The sequence below is a fragment of the Pelophylax lessonae genome, assembly GCF_965119305.1.
Source record: "Pelophylax lessonae genome assembly, chromosome: 2".
NCBI classification, from domain to species: Eukaryota; Metazoa; Chordata; class Amphibia; order Anura; family Ranidae; genus Pelophylax; species Pelophylax lessonae.
Window position 1 is genome coordinate 156,133,640 of NC_138769.1, and position 18,257 is coordinate 156,151,896.

At 42.5% G+C, this 18,257-nt stretch overlaps 1 protein-coding gene across 1 annotated transcript in view; it reads left to right on the forward strand.

The window, feature by feature from the left end:
- The window catches only part of DPH1 (diphthamide biosynthesis 1), a 455,101-nt gene that overhangs the window by 1,417 nt on the left and 435,427 nt on the right, over positions 1-18,257 (forward strand). Inside the window, exon 2 of the mRNA XM_082245828.1 lies at positions 6,815-6,878. Within this exon, the coding sequence (XP_082101954.1) occupies positions 6,815-6,878 (64 nt within the window). The remainder of the gene's footprint in view (positions 1-6,814; positions 6,879-18,257) is intronic.

An 18,257-nucleotide genomic window follows, 5' to 3' on the forward strand; every position in this document is an offset into this window, starting at 1 on the left:
CATTTTTTTCCCCCTCCGTTTTTTGATGCAATTTGTGTTTAGCATTTTTATGCTTTTTTTTGGCCAATTTGTTGTTGGGTGGATTAAAAAATGCAAAACGGAAATCCTGGCCAAGAACGCACTACATACTTTTCTGCAACTTCTCCATTCAAGTCTATAAAACCAAAAATGCATCGTTTTGCTTTTAAAAGAAAGTCCCTGACCCTTTCCAAAAACACAGAGGATGTAAAAAGTATAGATGTGAATGTGTCCCATGGGAAACCATGTTAAATGGACTGTAGTGCATTTCTGCAAAAAGAAAAAAGCATTAAAAAACACATAGGGCTCTTTCACACGGTCCGCCTCCGTAGGCGGATCCGTGTTGCTCAGCGGGAATCGATCCGCGATCCCCGCTGAGCCGGCGGATTACAGCTCTGTCTCCGCTTGCAGAGCGGAGAGGGAGGTGTCTCAGCCCCCGCTGCCCTCTATGGGGGATCGGATGAGAGCAGACCGCCTGTCCGCTCTCATCAGATCCGCTCCGCTCCGATTACTGAACGGATGGAAAAATAGGGTTTCCATCCGTCCAGATTTCACGGACAGGATCGGATGCAGATGGCAGCAGGTGTCAGCGGAGGTGTCTCCGCTGACACCCGCTGCCCCATAGAGCTGCATGGAGGATCCGATCAGATCCGCCTAAAAAACTGACAGGCGGATCTGATCGGATCGCCCGTGTGAAAGAGCCCATAGGTTTGAGCCGAGCTTTAGGCCTTTTTTACTCGGACTGTTCTACAGTGTATGTATATGTGACAGTGAAGTTTATCCGCACAAGGATGCACAGGTGTTTTGTGTATTCCTGTGCAGACAATCCCTTTAATGTCAAAAGGGATGCAGCGGCCACATGGACACAGCCGTTGCTCCCAATTTGGCATCCATGCAAGAGCGTGTGCACGCTCCATAGCTCCCACTGTCACCGTTTGAGGCTGTGTCGGTGTGACCGCTGCATTCCAATTGACGGAACACCTATGTATCCTCATATGGGTAAACTAGGCCCTCTCACGTACCTATTTTGTAGTACTTCCTGTGTGAATGAGGTGTAAATATGGATGTAACAAAAAACATGGTCTTAAAGGTGTAGTAGGCTTTTAAAGTAAGTTTCCGAGATTAAAATATCACAGCTGCCTCATCTGGTTTGTTTTTAGAGGTGCAGGTTCTGAGGCTGATACAAACAAGCACGACTTTAAAGGAGAAGTAGGGCCAAACCTCTTTTGGCAATAGTTCTGTGGTTCACAGGAGTGCACTTAGTTCTGCACTCCTGTGACCTGTAATCCGCCGACAGCAGGCTAAAATCTGCTGACGGCTGACGTCACATAGCCGGTCCAGGCTCTGGAGAGATCTCGACTTTAATGTTGGGATCCACCCAGATCCCTTCTGGGATGACAGCCATGCAGACCAATTTTATGCATGCAGTGTGTGGCTAATGGTCTGAGTATTGACAGGCCAAGCGGCTTTTCAGCCACATCAGTTGTCATTACAAGACAGCCGACCGTTGGCTATGGATGCCGGTACTGTGGTGATGCCCCTAGCTGCAGGCATCACTCTGGTACAAGCACTTTCCCGAAATATCGGCAATATCGGTCACCTTGATGGCCGATTCTGATATATCGGGGAAAGTGCAGATCGGCCCTCGATATATCCGCTTTGCCGATAATCGGTCGATCGCTACTTTTTATCCTAATGAATAGAATGCATAAAAGTGGATGTAAACCCTCACTTTTACCCAGTGAAGTGAACAGCCTCAGATGTTACACAGGGATGATGTAAATCTCCCTACATAAGTTGTACTTGTATATGTGCTGTCTTCAGCTTTCTAAACTGTTTAGAAATTGCACGTCCTGTTAGAGTTTTCTCTTCCTGATTCACTTGTGGGAGAGAAGTTTGGCTATACGCTGTAAGACAGCTGATTGGAGGAAAGGCACACACCCCCTTTTCCATATAAGCAGAATCGTGCAGAGCTGTGCTGTGACTAGGCCAGCTCTCTGCTAATCTTTTTATAGCACCCACCCAGACACAAAATTCAGCCTGTTTTTATCTCAGTTGACATGCTGATAACCGATGAACGGAGCAGGAGAAAGCTAAGGCACTAAGGCACAGAGCTTTGAAGAGAGATAAGAAAACACCACAGATAGATGAATCCAGGTCAAATTTCATGAATGGGGTTTTACATCCACTGTAAGATAAAACTTTCTGACTTTACAACCACTTTTGGTGCGTGACTATGGTGGGCATGTTCTGGTACCACAATGATGGGGCTTTTTACTATAAAGACAAAGGGGTATGTTTTTTTGGTAGGATCTATAGCAGCGTTTGTCAACTGGTGTGTCATGGCATCCTGGAGTGCCGCAAAGATTCCTCAGGAGTGTTGTGGCAAAAAGACAAAAAACCGTCTATAGAGTCTAATCTGGGTGTGTTCTGTCTTAATGTGTTACTAATACCACAACAGAAAAATCAATCTGCAAATGAAGTAAAACATGCTTCTTATACTCACTGTGGAACCTAAGGGGTTAATCTTCTGCATTTTTTAAAAAGACTGTTTGTTTGATCCTGTCTTTAAAAAAACACGACGCATGGGAACATGCAAAAAAAAATGTGCACACTCTGAAGCACCTCCTGGTGGGAATGAGCCCTCAGGCTGGTGTGCCCCAAGATTGTGTACAATTCTAAAGGGTGCAGAAGTAGCTGGGAAAGAGTTGCATCAAATCTGCTAGCTTTCACACTTAAGAACTTTTAGTAATAATTTTGCACTTTGTTATATATTTTGCACATTTATATAAAGAGTTGCTGCCAATAGGTTGGAAGCGACTTGCTTCACTCACAAATGTGTGTGTGTGTGTGTGTGTGTGTGTGTGTGTGTGTGTGTGTGTGTGTGTGTGTATATAATTAAGTGTGTTGAATTTTAATACATATTTGGTCAAATATTGGTGCCACTCGCCTACGTTTCTCCGTTTTGCCGTGGGAGAGAATCACTATTAGTTTGTGGCGTTACCCTTTGGTCTCGCCTCCGCTATTGGTGGAGTTAGCCCATCTACATTCCTAATTTGTCGCTTATCAGGCACTTATTTTTAATCTATTCGTTTTAACACATATTTCTCATGAAGGGCAGGGGTTCATGCATACAATTCTTAAGGGTGCCTTGACTGAATAAAGGTAAACAAACCCTGATCTTTAGGTTAATATGCTGCAGGCCCCATCTGTAGCCAGTCACTTTTATTTTAAACGTATAAAGCTAATGTCCGTGTGCCAACTGCATGTACCTATGACGGATAAGAACATTTCTCTTTCGTTCATTGACGGACGCAGTCCTCTGATGCATATCAGTAGGGTTATACCGCCCCCTACAGGAGTAGGACACTAGGAAGAAAGAATTTCTGGCTACCCCTATGGGCAGTCCCTGGGGGTATACCCTCTCTCTTCCTGCATAGGGTGTCAGTTTTAATCTGCCTAGTAAGGACCTGGTTCCTTGCTCGGATCTTTGGTCCTGGCATAAAAGTAATTTTTTACCTTCCAATGTCCGCCTATCCCCGGATCGCTTACAAGCGTTCTATGGGGCAGTGCAAGACCTGCTACAGCAAAGAGTGATAGTCTCGGTTCCGCACGCGGAACGCTTTCACGGGTTTTATTCCAGCTTGTTCACAGTTCCCAAGAAGGAGGGCAAGGTACGTCCGATCCTGGACCTGAAGGCACTGAATGTTTTTTATGCGCGCTCAAAAGTTCAAGATGTAAACTATTCGAACTGTGGTGGCCTTCCTACATCAGGGGGATTTCCTGGCTTCAATAGACATCAAGGATGCCTACCTTCACATACCAACCTGTGCGGCTCACCAACGGTTTCTCCGTTTTGCCCTGGGAGAGGATCACTATCAGTTTGTGGCGTTAGCCTTTGGTCTCGCCTCCGCTCCCCAGGTCTTCACAAGGTATTGGCCCCGGTCCTGGCACTGTTACGGCAGCGGGGGATATCAGTCCTGGGTTAGCTGGATGATCTGATTCTCCGTGCAGAGTCCCCGCGTTACTGACGGAAAACTTGGGGGTCACCATAAGAACTCTGGAGGAGTTTGGGTGGATCGCGAATCTTCAGAAGTCGTCTCTGACCCCTTCCATGAGACTGGTCTATCTGACTTTTTGACTCCTCAGCCAGGGTGTTTCTTCCTCCGGTCGGCGGACCTGTATGAGAGTGCTGGGACTGATGGTGTCCTCTTTCGAGGAGGTCCCATTCGCTTAATTTCAAACAAGGGTTCTTCAAAGGAAAATTCTTCTCAAGTGGGACAAACACCCGAATTCTCTGGACTTTCAGATTTGGCTAAGCTACAAGACCAGGCTTTCCTTCAACTGGGAGTTGATCAAAAGTTGGCCTTGAGTACCATCAAGGGCCAGATCGCGGCCTTGGCTATTTTCTTCCAGAGGCCATTGGCCACCCATTCCCTGCTGCGTAACTTCATCCAGGGGGTGCGACACTTGGTACCTCCAGTGCGACCTCCGCTGCCACCTTTGGGACCTTAATTTGGTGCTGTCGTTTCTCCAGAGGCCTCCCTTTGAGAGTATTAGGGAGATTCCCCTGCTTGCCTTGTCTCAGAAGGTAGCCGCCTTGGTGACTTTCACTTCTGTGTGCAGGGTGTCAGAATTGGCGGCGTTGTCCTGTCGTTCTCCCTACCTGGTGGTTCTCAGAAAAAAGGTGGTCCTTCGGCCGGATCCGTCCTTCCTGTCGAAGATAGTTTCCAGTTTTCACTTAAATGAGGACATTGTGTTACCTTCTTTGTGTCCTAAGCCTACACATCCTAAGGAATTTGCTCTGCATACCCTGAATTTTGTTCAGGCGATCAAGGTGTATTTGGCGTCTACTGAGTCTTTTCGCAAGTCTGACTCGCTCTTTGAGCTCATGGATGGCCCAAAGAAAGGGCTGCCTGCATCTGCTGCCACTAGTTCAGATGGATCAGACAGACAGTGGTGCTTATTCCGTTAGGGTCCAAGCTTATTCCATTAAGGGTCAGGTTCCACTTTTTCCTGTCGAGGCGCATTATACTCGGGCGCTTAATGCTTTCTGGGCTTTTTGCCATCAGGCATCTGTGCTTCAGGTGTACAAGGCGGCGACCTGGTCTCAAGGCATGCTTCCTTTGGCAACAGTTTTGCAGGCTGTTGTTTAGAGGGCCCCTTGGGCTTAGTTGAGGGTGTTCCTGTTTGGTTTTCAGGTGGACCTCATCTTGTTATTCTGATTCCTGTGTTGCCTGGTTGGCTATTTTGGCCTTGGGGACTGTTTTTTTTTTTTTTTTTTTGTTCTGCTGTTCCCACCCCCTCATTTGGGTACTGCTTTGGGACGTCCCTACTGATATGCATCAGAGGACTGCGTCTGTCAATGAACGATAGAGAAAACTGGATTTTGGGTGCCACACAGCGGGTCTCGCGCCTCCATCTCGGTCCTCCTAATGATGGGGCAATGGCCTCACCTCCAGATGACAGAATTTTACATTTATTTTCGCAGTAAATTCACCTTTTTTTACTGAAATAGACTATTTCACCGCAACCGAGTGAAATAGTCTATTTCACTATATAATCAGTTTGTCGCTAAGCAGTGCGGGGTGTACCAAGATGGCCGTCACCACCTCCTATCTGCAGTTTTCTCGCTATATTTACTATAATACAATAATAATACAAATGTAATACTGTGATTCAGTATACAAGGTGAGTTTACTGCTAAAATAAATGTAAAATTCAAGACTTGCGTGGGTGTAAGAATAAGAAAATGTCCGCCTCTGCTTCGTCGCAGAATCTGATAGGTATCGGTATTCTGAAAATATAAAAAACATTTCCGCAATTCTACTTGCAGAGGGTGGGGGAGTGTTAAAACTGAACAAACTCCCCTTAAGAGAGTTGAGTTCCACCTTAAATTTTTCTTTAGGGTTAGACTGCAGGGTTGTCCTCATGATCCTTGCTTTACTGCCTAGTGTGTAATGGACCTGGAGCAAGCATGTAGCCAACAAAGTCTGTCTTGCATACTTGGCCAGCGACCTGGCTCATGTCCTTCAGGTTCCCTTTAAATTTTTCTATGCTTTTTATATGTGGTATCATTGATTGTTCTCTATTTTAGACTTTTTAACCTCCAGCCCAATTTGAAAGTTTTTATCCGCTGTTCATTGTGTCTGTTGTAAAGTCTGGTTTTGTGAACACCCTATGGGGTAAAAAAATAGTGTACCTGAATGGCGTAGACTGACTCATTCTGATTGGACAATGTTTCCTTTCTCCAGCCTTGTATAGTAGCGAAGCTTGTCTGCGCTCTCAGCCTTTGATTACCTTTTATTCCATTTGGTCCATTTGCCTGTCAGTGTCCAGTGTTCGCTTCCTCTTCCCCTCTAATCATTTCCTCCCCTGCTTCTCTTCTGATGACATGCTATATTTGTCTGTACAATAACCTGTTCTCTGTCTTTAGCCGCCCGTCTCGCTGTTAATGGTCTGCCTCTTTTTAAAGCTACTTGTACTTATGTGTCCTGCTCTTGCTTAGATGTTTTTCATGCTTTATTTTTCTTCTTGTTTATTACATTTCCCATGCCAGCTATATGTTTTCTCAAGTGTCTGTCTCTTGTATGTACTTAGGATCTCCAAAATGTCACATTTGCATGTTTATTCCTGGACTCTGATCCTGTTACTTTGATTTGCTATCTTTTTTTTTATGTTTTGTGTCACAGATGCATTCTTTTTTTTCTCCTTTATGTATGTCTTTGATAGCCATGTAGTATAATGCCTCTTATTTAAAAGTAGTCACCAGTTTCATGTTGATTTTCCTTTACAGTTGCTTTACAGATGCCAGAAGGGTTGCTGATGTTTGCCTGTACTATTGCTGATATCATTGAAAGGTGAGGAATATAAACTTGTCCTGTTCTGTTTTTGTCTGATGATTGGGAAGAATGATCTATGTTAACATTAAAAGAGAATACCAGTAAGGACAAAAATCCCTGGTAAACAAAGAGTGGTAATGTGCAGTTTGTTAAATGCAAAAAATATGGAAGATTTAGGCACCAGAGGCAAAAGACAGGTTAAAGTGGACTAATGGCTTGTACACAGTCTATCTGAAAATGGGATGACAAATCTTCTTTGCATGCTAGTTGCATATTGAATGGCTTGTACAGTCCATCCGAAAATGGGATGACAAATCTTCTTTGCATGCTAGTTGCATATTGAATGGTTTGTACACAGTCCATCCGAAAATGGGATGACAAATCTTCTTTGCATGCTAGTTGCATATTGAAAATGAAGAGTTTTCTAAAGTTACAAAAATTGCCGTACGACAGAATAAAAAATCAGAAGTGATGTAATGTGTTGTGTATTTGTATTGTATTTTCGAAAGACAACTGTACTGAATAAGGGAAAAGTGAATGATCTGGTATGATCTGGTATCGTACAAGAAACATTTTTGTGCTTGTCCGATTAGATAGCGTTGTGATCGGCTCTCGAAAGCTCTGTACGAACGATCAGATTATCATACGATCGCTTCAAAAGTGGTATTTGTTTGTCCGATTTCCGGATTGTATGTACAGGCCATAAGGCTTCTTTCACCCTTCTCCATTGCAAAAATGCTGTAAAAAGAGGTGACTCAAAACCTGCACCAAAAAACGCAACAGCAAGTGAATTTTTTTATACGTTTTTGATGTGTTTTCCATTCATTTCAGTGGGGAAATATGTTTTTGGTGTGGCTTTTTTATCGCACCAAAAATTCAGCATGCAGGAATTTTAAAAAAACAACTGACTGGTGTGAAGAGTTCCATAGGATTTATTGGTCATGCATTTTCTTCCACTTTTTGTAAGGCAAAAACAAAAGAAAAACTGATTAGTGTGAAAGGGCCCTTAAAGTCAAAAACTGTAAGGCTATTTTCTTTGAAAGGGAATTAGCCCCAGAGGTTAGTGAAAAAATACCATCACTTTGCAAAAAATACCCAATGACATTCAAAAAAAAAAAAAGCATGTTTGCTTGCATGTCATTGAATGATGGAAGTAAGCAGAGCTTCACCTATTTCACTATGCTCTGGGGAAGTTCCCTTGCAAAGTTCAACTCAGCCTGTAAAGTGAACAGCCTATTTACCCTTTGTAAATCAACCCCATATTGACTGAGAGGCAGCAAATCCGATCCTCCATCTCAAATAGATGTGGCTCTTGGCTGCCCTAAACTGAGGAAACAGGAAGTGAAGTATTGGTCGCTTGGACCCCAATTCGTGGCACAGGTATGTATTCAGAGCATTGGTGGGGACATTCTTTTACTGAAGTCTCTGAGCAGGATCAGCAAACCTAATGTGAATTTTTAGTCCACATTAAGGCAGTGACAGCTATTACTTCTGATTGTCCCAAGTGCTCACCATCATATGGTGAGATTTGTCAGTATTGTTGGCTCCTCTGAAATGGTTATCTGACCTTTCTTTTCTTTAGGCCAGTTTCCTGTTGCTGCTCTGCGGTGTGGCCACAGCGCAGGTGTACCCATTTTTTTCATGTGTTTTAACCTACGGTTTCCCATAAACTTACATTATTATATGGCTTTTGGTGCATTTTATAAAAGTGCAACAAAGATGCAGCAAAAAAGTTATTAAATGTATCATTCATCTAGCTCAAACAGGGTTTATGTCCAACTCTTCAACCACTGTAAATATAAGATCTACCTTTTTAAATATTCAAACTTCCGCCGAAACCTCGCTAAATCGAGAGAACACTGCTGTCTATAGATGCCACTAAAGCTTTTGACAGCATAGAATGGGGTTATATATGGGAGGGGCGATGGAAACTACCCACACTGTGCTTGAGTGCTTCCGTCAGTATACTGCTTCATCCAGTCTTGAACATAGATATCAGATAGTATAGCGTCACCATACAAGACTAGCCAACAACTTAGCTTGTATGAGATCTGGGACTCCTTATTGAACAAGAACACAGGCTTTTTACACAGTTGAGAAGTATGTCACTGACCACCCAAATATTTACCCAAAACGTCACACAATGGTTTAGATAACGAGGTACAGGGCCAATCCCATCATAGAGGATTCTCCAAGATTTATTCAAATTAGCCACCAGACCAAAACAATATGAATGAATGGGAATCCACACCTAGACAATGCTTTGAATAACCAGGATCTCACTTGCTGACCTCGAGGTCCCAAAGAACAATACACATTATTAAAAGTGTAAACACATCCCTTAGCAGACAATAGGTTATCTATTTAGCACAATTAACAGTGTGTGGAAGACAGGTGGTTGAGCTGATATTAGCATCTGCTATGAGTCTGAGTGTGTGGAGCAGTTCTTATTGGTTATGGGCAATGGGCCCTAACAGGGACCTGGGCCTAGAGTCCCAGAGTTTGTGTGTCTTGGGGAGACATGGTCTTGAATCCAAAGTAACATTACTCCAAGGGTCCCCCTGGTATACACCTTACAAAGAGTAGCGTTCCCTTAAAAGCCAGGGCCCATAGTCAGTAGGCAGGAGGCTAACCTGCAGTCCCGGGTGAGTCTATCACAGGAGGTGTTTAAGGGTTTTGGTAATATTTTTTGTGATTGGGTTAATTTTTTATACACATCCCCCAAGGTCTCAGTATGGGTCAACAGGAGAATGTCCAATTTTTTTTCTTCCCCTGTGGTAGTAGACAAGGGTGCCCGCTGTCACCTCTTTTGTTTTCAGTAGCTATGGAGCCCCTTGCAGTCCTATTGAAACAAACAGCGGAGGTGAAAGAATTTGTAGAGGAAAACATGAAGAGAACATAGCTCTGTATGTAGATGATATGTTTTTTTTTTTTTTAGCTGATACCCAGGGATCATTGTCCACTGTAATGTCGGTTTTAGAGAGATTTGGTACTTATTCTGGTCTTATGATTAATTGAAACATTGGGCTCTCTTCCACCTGCAATGTCACAGCTCAAAGTGGATGTAAAGATGAAATATCTTGGGGTAACTATTTCTATTCATCCTTGAGAATATATTTTTCAACACTTATTACCATTACTTCAGAAATTTCAAGATCCCAGATTTGAGTGTGATGTAAGTTGCCTCTTTCTGTGGCTGGCCGTACCAACCTTCTGAAGATGATATGGATGCCTCAGTTAATGTATTTACACAACTCACCTTGCTGGATTCTGTATAAAAAATTAAAAAAAAATGTTCTATGATTTTTCAAAATTTGATATGGCCTAATAAGAGCTAGAATTAAATGTGAATATCTACAACACCCAAATGATCTTGTGGGGCTATTGGTGCCAAATTCATGGGCATATTTCCTGGCGGCTCAACTTCAACATCCTGCAGGTTGGGAAAATAGTGACCTGTTTATATCTTTCTTTAACATACCTACCTCCTTAGTCCATAATGGCAACCATTTGCTGGCTCTGCATTCCTCTACTCCAAATTTCAGTTAACATATATACTCCACATTTTACTTGATTTGCAAGGTTAGGCAGTCCATCAAAACAACAATGGGTATTTTGGGCTATACTAGATTTACACCGCTATGGTCAAATAGAGCATTTTCTGAAATTGGAAGGTTTTTCCAGATGGGAACATGCAGGGATCAATACTTTGATTCAACTGTACTCTAACAGGGTTTTAAAAACATATTAACAACTTTGTGTTGATTTACAATTTAGATCAAAGATGTTTTTTTTCAATATCTACAATTAAAACACGCTTTGAAGACCCAAGGTCTGACCCTGACTTTTTCTGTTTCCTCAGTCTCTATTTTGGACAGTATAGTCCGAGCAATAATCCTAAGGGTCTCATTTCTAAAGCTTATATGCGATTGTTATGTGAAATACTTCCTAAATCCCCTATTCCATGGAGGTTAAAGTGGGAGTCAGATATTGATGTGGCATTAGGGGATATATAGGATCAAATATTACAAAATGTACAACTGGTTTTACTATCTCCAACTCATAGGTTGACTCAACTTTTTATCCTGTATAGCAGGGATATGCAAACTGTGGCCCTCCAGCTGTGGCAAAACTACAAGTCCCATCCTGCCTCTGGGTGTCATGCTTGTGCCTGTCAGAGTCTTGCTATGCCTCATGGGACTTGTAGTTCTGCAACACCTGAAGGGCCACAGATCGCATATCCCTGCTGTATAAGGTTTACCCTACTCTGGAGCTGCTATACAGGGTGGACAGGAGAGAAAATTTTAAATGTGCAAGATGTGCTAAATCTCCTGGTTCTTTTTTACACCTGTTTTTTTTTTTAGATGCCCAAAATTACATTGGTACTGGCAGGACATGATAGATACAATAAACTCTGTATATAATAGGGTGGTGACTCAAGATCCCATTCTATGCCACCTTGGGTATATAAATCTTCATAACCCGGGGTATGATCAGGTAGTGGCCATTGCAAGATCACTTTTTATAGCTTGTAAATTGATAGCCCCTCTCTGGTTTTCACTAAATCCAAACCTACTACCCTCGGGGACTGGATCCTGGAAATGGATAAACGTGTAATTTTTAAGACATATACCTATATTCAATGTAACACCTTATGGAGGTTCGAAAGAATACAGAAAAAAATGGATAAACGCAATATGTTAGAATCTTAATTTATCACAAAGTTTGGGAACTAATGTATTTATGTATCTATTTATTTTAAAAAATGTTGCTATGGGTTGGCCTGTCACAGAGAGTCTTAGGTTGTAAGTGTATGTGCGAGTAAACTTTGCTGCAGAGACACATTTGTGTTTAAAGTAGAGGTGCACAGAAATTAAAATGTTGGTACCGAAACTTCAGGATGCAGTTTTTAAAACAATATATATATATTTTAAGAAAAATGCATCTCTTTAAATTCTATGTGTGTCTTAATACTGGTCAGTTGCTTCTGTTGTGGCAAAAACAATTCTTGCTTGCTGCATTTTTGGTCAGTTAAAAAAAAAAAACACACATCCCTGAATGCATTGAAAACGCAGCAAGAATGCATCAATAACACACCCGTGTTATGTTTTTGATAGGGTTTTTTAAGTCACATGACCTATGAAAAACAAACCGTAAGCACGTTAAAATGGTGGTAAAATCACGGCAAAATTGCATGCGCGCTTTTTTTTCTATCTGCAAAATGCCGATATCCCTACTTCCGGCCAACGATTTTCTGAAATTTCGGCGCATCTCCATACACAAGTTCAGGGGCGTATAGCTGTTTACTTCTCTGCCTGTACGCCCCATCTGTAGCTCCCCAGCTGCAGAAAAACAACATGGCTTTTTTTTTGCTGGGCATCTGCATCCAAAAACAATTTTCCGACATTGACAAATGGCTATTTACATGTTTATTGCATTGTGTGTAATCCAGGGCTCTCCTTTATTGATTGGGCTCTTATATAACCGGTCCAAACTTCTTTCAGCCTTATGTATCCTCTAGGAAATTGACATGCTTTCCACCAGTGGTGATTTATTAAATTAATAGACTTTGTCCTGTATATCTTGTTTGCTTTCTGTTTTTCTGTTTAATAGGTCATGTTCTCATTATATCTCCATGTCCTCTTGTTAGGACCAATCAAGTAAATGCTGGAGGTTGTGGTGGAAGGCAGAAGAGTTATTAGCTGAATTGATATGGTCACTTCAGCTTGTTGCTTTTCTGTCCTGCGCTGATGATCTCTCTATACGGGAACTTAATGTGAGAAGGAGTTATAGCTTTAGTTGCCTTTCAAGATGTTGCTTGATGGCGTTGTGGGGGTCCATAGGCACATAGATGTGCAGTATTTTCTTTGACAGATTCAAGTGTCTTTACAACAAAAATAGTGCAGCGCTGGGATTATAGCAAAAATATATATTCAATAATCATATATGAAAGTCCCTGAAGGTGATAGCTCCACAACCATTGTGATAGGTAGGAGATCCTGATGTAGACCCAGTGACACCTCTCACACTCAAATCCTGCTTACCAGATCTCATGTGACCCTCTATAAAAGTGGTCAACAAAAGCCTGTGTGTATACCGGCTCACCAGCCACAGTAGTAAGGGAAGATTGGCATCAGATATAACCATGAAGTGACTCCAGCAAAGTCGTGACGTTAAAAATAAAGACTTGCCAACATAGCGTAATACCGTACAAACTAATATATTAAAACAATTGTAGGTATACTCACATTATCTGCATAAATACAGGCATTGACTGGTGTTTCACAAGCTAGATCTCCTCGACATCCATAAGTCACAACTGTGTATGCGTAGTTGTGTGCGTACGTCCCGACCTATCGGTTTCGTCACGTCATCAAGGGCACTGTATATAAACCCCAAACTTCATTTTACGTTTTGGATAGAATGCAAAGGTTTATATGCCCTGACAGGTTTTTATTCTTGCCTGTATCCTCTCTAAGTATAGTTTGCTTTCTCATTTTGGCCTGGTAACTACTGCTACTGCACTGAAAGTGATGAAAAATCCCAAAATTTAACAGTTGTCATAGGAACTAGAATAAAACCAAAAATCTTCTACTAATGACACCTGGCCTGGACTACTGCTGTCTAAGAGGGAATTTCCCTTTTTTTTTTTAAGAGGTTTCCTCAAGCCTTCTGTTGTGACTTCAAGACAGGGAGTCATGGGAAATTTCTTCAGACAGCTAAAAGTAAAAATATAACTGGTTGCAGTTTAGCCATTCTTTACTCTATCCAAAACTAAATATACATTTTGGCTTTAGAGTGTATCTAAACCTAAAACCCAAAATATTATATATTGCAGCTTTACCCAATCCTTCGATGCGGTTGCTGCATTCGTTTTATCTTTTGTTTTCTTTTTTCCATCGAACGATCCGGCCACTGTATCTCTGAAGGGGCAACGTAGCCACCCTAAACAGGGGCATTGTCAACTTGTAGAAAAAAGATAGATGGACTAGAAGATTTAGATGGATGTGACCTAAAAATTAAAGCCTAACTTCCAGCACATTTTAATCAGTTGCAGCAACTGTTTTTTTTTTCTCTTTTGGGATAAAGGTTTTAAATATATGAATACAAGCTGATCATTGTAAGCTCCACTGTCAGTGTTAAATGGTTTATTTCAACCCTCTAACATCTACTTTTCCTGGACAATTTGGTCTTAATGGAAATTGAAAAAAATAAATAAAACTGACTTATTGGCAGGATCAACAGGTAATAAAACTAAGTTATGGTGGGGGATTTGGACAAACAGAGACTGTTGTAATAATGCTACGCACGGACTGCATCATGGAATAAATTTAATTTTTACTTTTTAGTTACACTTTAAACATACTTTATGGGTTTTTCATTGCAGGTTTATACAAGTTTCACACGTTTTCACCTAAGATTGCATTACGCAATTGTGTGATTCTTAGATGAAATCATCGTTAAATAGGCCTCTTAATCTCCCGTTTCAGCTGCTAGTTCCTAGAAAGACCATTACTCCTTGCAAAATATTTCACTTCCTTGTGATTTTAAGGATTCCTTAGATAAACAGGTCACTTAAAGCGGAGTTCCAGCCTAAACACACACTCACCTGTCCAACGGTCCAGCAATGCGGCCGCCCAAAGCCTCGCTCTTCTCCCTCTCTGTTTGCGGCGCCGGCATCACTGGTGTGGGCACCCGGCTGTGACAGTTTTCGGTTTCACAGCCGGGTACGCACTGCGCATGCGCGAGTTGCGCTGCGCGTCGTGATTGGCCGGCAATCTTCTGGAACCTCTGACATGTCCCAGAAGATTGCAGGGAGGGGGAGAGGAGAACTTCCGCTCAGGGCGCCGCGGCGCTCCGAGCGGAAGTGGGAGCGGGTACCTGTCAAAACTAGGTACCCGCTCCCCCCCCAAAAAAATGACATGCCAAATGTGCCATGTCAGGGGGTTAGAACTGCCTAAAGCGGAAGTTCCACTTTTGGGTGGAACTCCGCTTTAAGGCTTATTTGCACCAGCTAGCGACTGAGTGAATCCAATCCGGATGACCGATACCCCTTCCGCTACATCATTTGCTGATGGGATGAAAAGATTTTGCATGTTTTTCAAGAGATCTTTTATGAGATCTTTTGGCACTCGGAACTCCTAAATTGCCATTTAGCACTGAAGGCTATAACACATAAAATGCATACATTTAAAAGGAAGTTAGAAAACAGGAATGGGAGTAATACCTTTTGTCGATATAAGGCATAGTTGTTTTCCCCTTCAGAGTAATGTTTGTTTCTGAGACAAGCTAAGGGCTTGTGTCAGTGGGCTTTGGGTCTATGTTGATGGCATCAGTTTGACATCAGCTTGAGACACTTCTGAGATCATTCAAAATTATCAAAGATCCAAGATTATGGCAAGCTTGACTTAGACCATGAGAGTCTTTAGGGGTTTGTTGCTTTCCTTAAGCATCCTCAAACACTGGCTTTGATAAAGTGTACTAAGCACTTCTGCTATTGCTTGCCATCGCTCTGACCTGAATATTAGAGACACCATTTGGTGATGCATCTGGCCACAGATCTTTTCTGTTTCCTCTGGCATTCTTGTCTGAAGAGAGATTTCAGCATTGACAGAATAAATATGAGCATGGGATGTTTTTTCTTATCCATTGCCCACTGAACATGGATCTTCTCTCACATACTAAGGTTCAGTGGCGGTTGGTGCTCAAAATTTTTGGGGGGGCGCAAACAGAAAAAAAATAATAGGCATTGCTTTGCGGCAAAAAACGCTGTAAAATATTGCGTGACTTTGAGGTTGCAAAAGTGTGAAAGGGGTCTTCAGTAATTAAGGTATAGTGTGCCCCCTTTCAATGCAGAGTGACCAGCGTGCCCCCTTTCAATGCAGAGTGACCAGCGTGCCCCCTTTCAATGCACAGAGACCAGCATGCCCCCTTTCAATGCAGAGTGACCAGCGTGCCACCTTTCAATGCAGAAATGCCAGCATGCCCCCTTTCAATTCAGAGACGCCAGCGTGCCCCCTTTCAAAGCAGAGAGACCAGCATGCCCCCTTTCAATGCACAGTGACCGGCGTGCCCCCTTTCAATGCTGTGACCATCGTGCGTGCCCCCTTCAATGCAGAGACCAGCGTACATGCCCCCTTCAATGCAGAGACCAGCGCACATGCCCCCTTCAATGCAGAGATCAGCGTACATGCCCCATTCAATGCAGAGATCAGCGTGCATGCCCCCTTACTTACCTGGAGCAGCAGCGGCGGCCTATTGCTGCAGCCTATTAGAGCCTCTGGCTCTAATCAGGTGATAAAAAAAAAAAAAGCCCCATTGAACCCCCTGCGCCCCCAACACACTGGCTGCCACTGCTAAGGTTGGAAGCAGTGGTTTGGTTTAAGGAGCAGTGCAATAGCTAATGACTTGCAGTGTTGGAGTTTTTAGGTTTGCTTCACAGGTATGTTATCTTCATGGAAATTGTAATCCTACTTGTTTTTTAGGTTCCTCTGATTTCTTTAGCTTCCACCACCATTGAGAACATATTCTCTTGCTGAATATTTTCATACCTATAAGGGTGACTTTGATAGGATGATAAAATTTAAAGTGAACCTGAAAAAAAGTGAATTTTTGCTAGCTTATGGGAAACCTCTACAAATGTTAATTGCACCCAAGTAGTATCCTTAAAGGTTTAAAGTGGAATAAAAGCCTAATTATTCATAAAAATGTTCCCTCCGTCCTCCTCCCTATTTTGCTTAACCTGTATAAAAAAAGATCTTGTGAACTTACCTATTTTTAATCCACTTGGTCCAGTCACATGAATCTGCAGCTCCAGCTCAGGGAGCGCTTGACAGCTGGGAATTCTAGGAGCCATGATATCACCCATAGGCTCCCTTAGCCCTTCTGTTGTCGGTGCTCCCTCCTCTTCCCTGCAGCAGTTGCTCACTGACACAGGGAAGCTCGAGCTGTTGGATCATGTGACCGGAGCAGATTTAAAAAAAAGGTAAGTACACACTTTTTTAATACAGGGTAGGCAGGATAGGTAGGAAGATGGGTAGGGAACATTTTTTTAGGAATAGTTTGGCTTTTCCTCCACAATTCCTTCTGAAAAAATGGCAGGGTACTGCCTGTGCCTAGGCACTCGTCTGCCTTGAGCATCGAACCTGTATATGTCTTTGTCTGCTAGTCCCACAAGATCTGAAGTCGGATTTGGTGGTAATCTCAACGTTGCTGCTCCTTGTTCTTGCTGGAGAGGAAGCTGTGCCGACAGTGCTAGGAACTCCCTGCTTCTGCTTCACCCATTCTGTGGATTTGTGCTTTCCATACCTCTCCTGCTGCTTCATTTCCTAACCAGTCAGATTGCTTTGCTAAACATCGAGGGGATATTCTGACATGAGGAAGCAAAGCCTTGCTCCTCTACTAAGATGGCCACCTTTACACAGAGAGACATGGGTAAAACAAGGTGGAACAAGGCACCTGGTGAGTCACTGATGAGAAAAAGTTCAGCGTCAGGGCATTGCTTATAGGCAATACTAATGGCTGCTCCTTTGCTCCCGCTTGCCTTTTTTTGGCCACAACTTCCACAGCACAGGTTCTCTTTTAAGTAGGGCAATGGTAAACGTCTAAGGCTTGGTTCACACCATGGCATTCCAGATCCCGGGCTTGATTTGGGTGCCATTGAAAGTAACGAGGTTCGCAAGTGCATCCTGCCTTTTGCGGCATTTCCGCCCGCGATCCGGAAGGCCATGGTGTGATTGGAGCCTAATTATTCTCTGTGAAAGTTGTGCTGTGTATTGCCCAATACGTCTTTATTCTTTACAAACATTAGCTTGAAACACTCTTTATTTTATGTATAGGTAAACATATGCTGCGTTGAACATTCCCATCTTCTTTTTCTCTTTCTGTTGCTTGCATGTTAAATCACAGTAATTTTGTATTAAAAGTAGCTGAGCATCAGAGAGGAAAATAACACATAATGCACATTTCCTACATTTAAACGCCTGCCTCTGCAATTTTTTCCTGTCATGTGCAAATGTTTTCCAACATCTTCAGTTGTAGTGTACGGAAGAAAAATGTTTTAATGTTGTCATGTCACACAAGTGATCTTAATCTGTATAATGTGCAGCCTGCAAGAGCAATCTAATTTATTTGAAGGAAACTGCTCCACCACCTGCATACAGTTATTTTTTGTTTTTTTTTAAAGCTGAACATCGGAAAGATGCAAAAGACACAAATAAATGTGCGTCTGTATTTATTGCTACATTTTGCAAACAGTATACTGTACACCTGAATTTGACCTTCAGCTTTTTGCAATCTCTGTAGGAGCTTAGACCTGAAGAGGGACTGGCAGTGACATTGTACTGAAATAATATGCTGATAGGAGTAGAAAGCAGAGTGTCATAGAGATGAATTAAC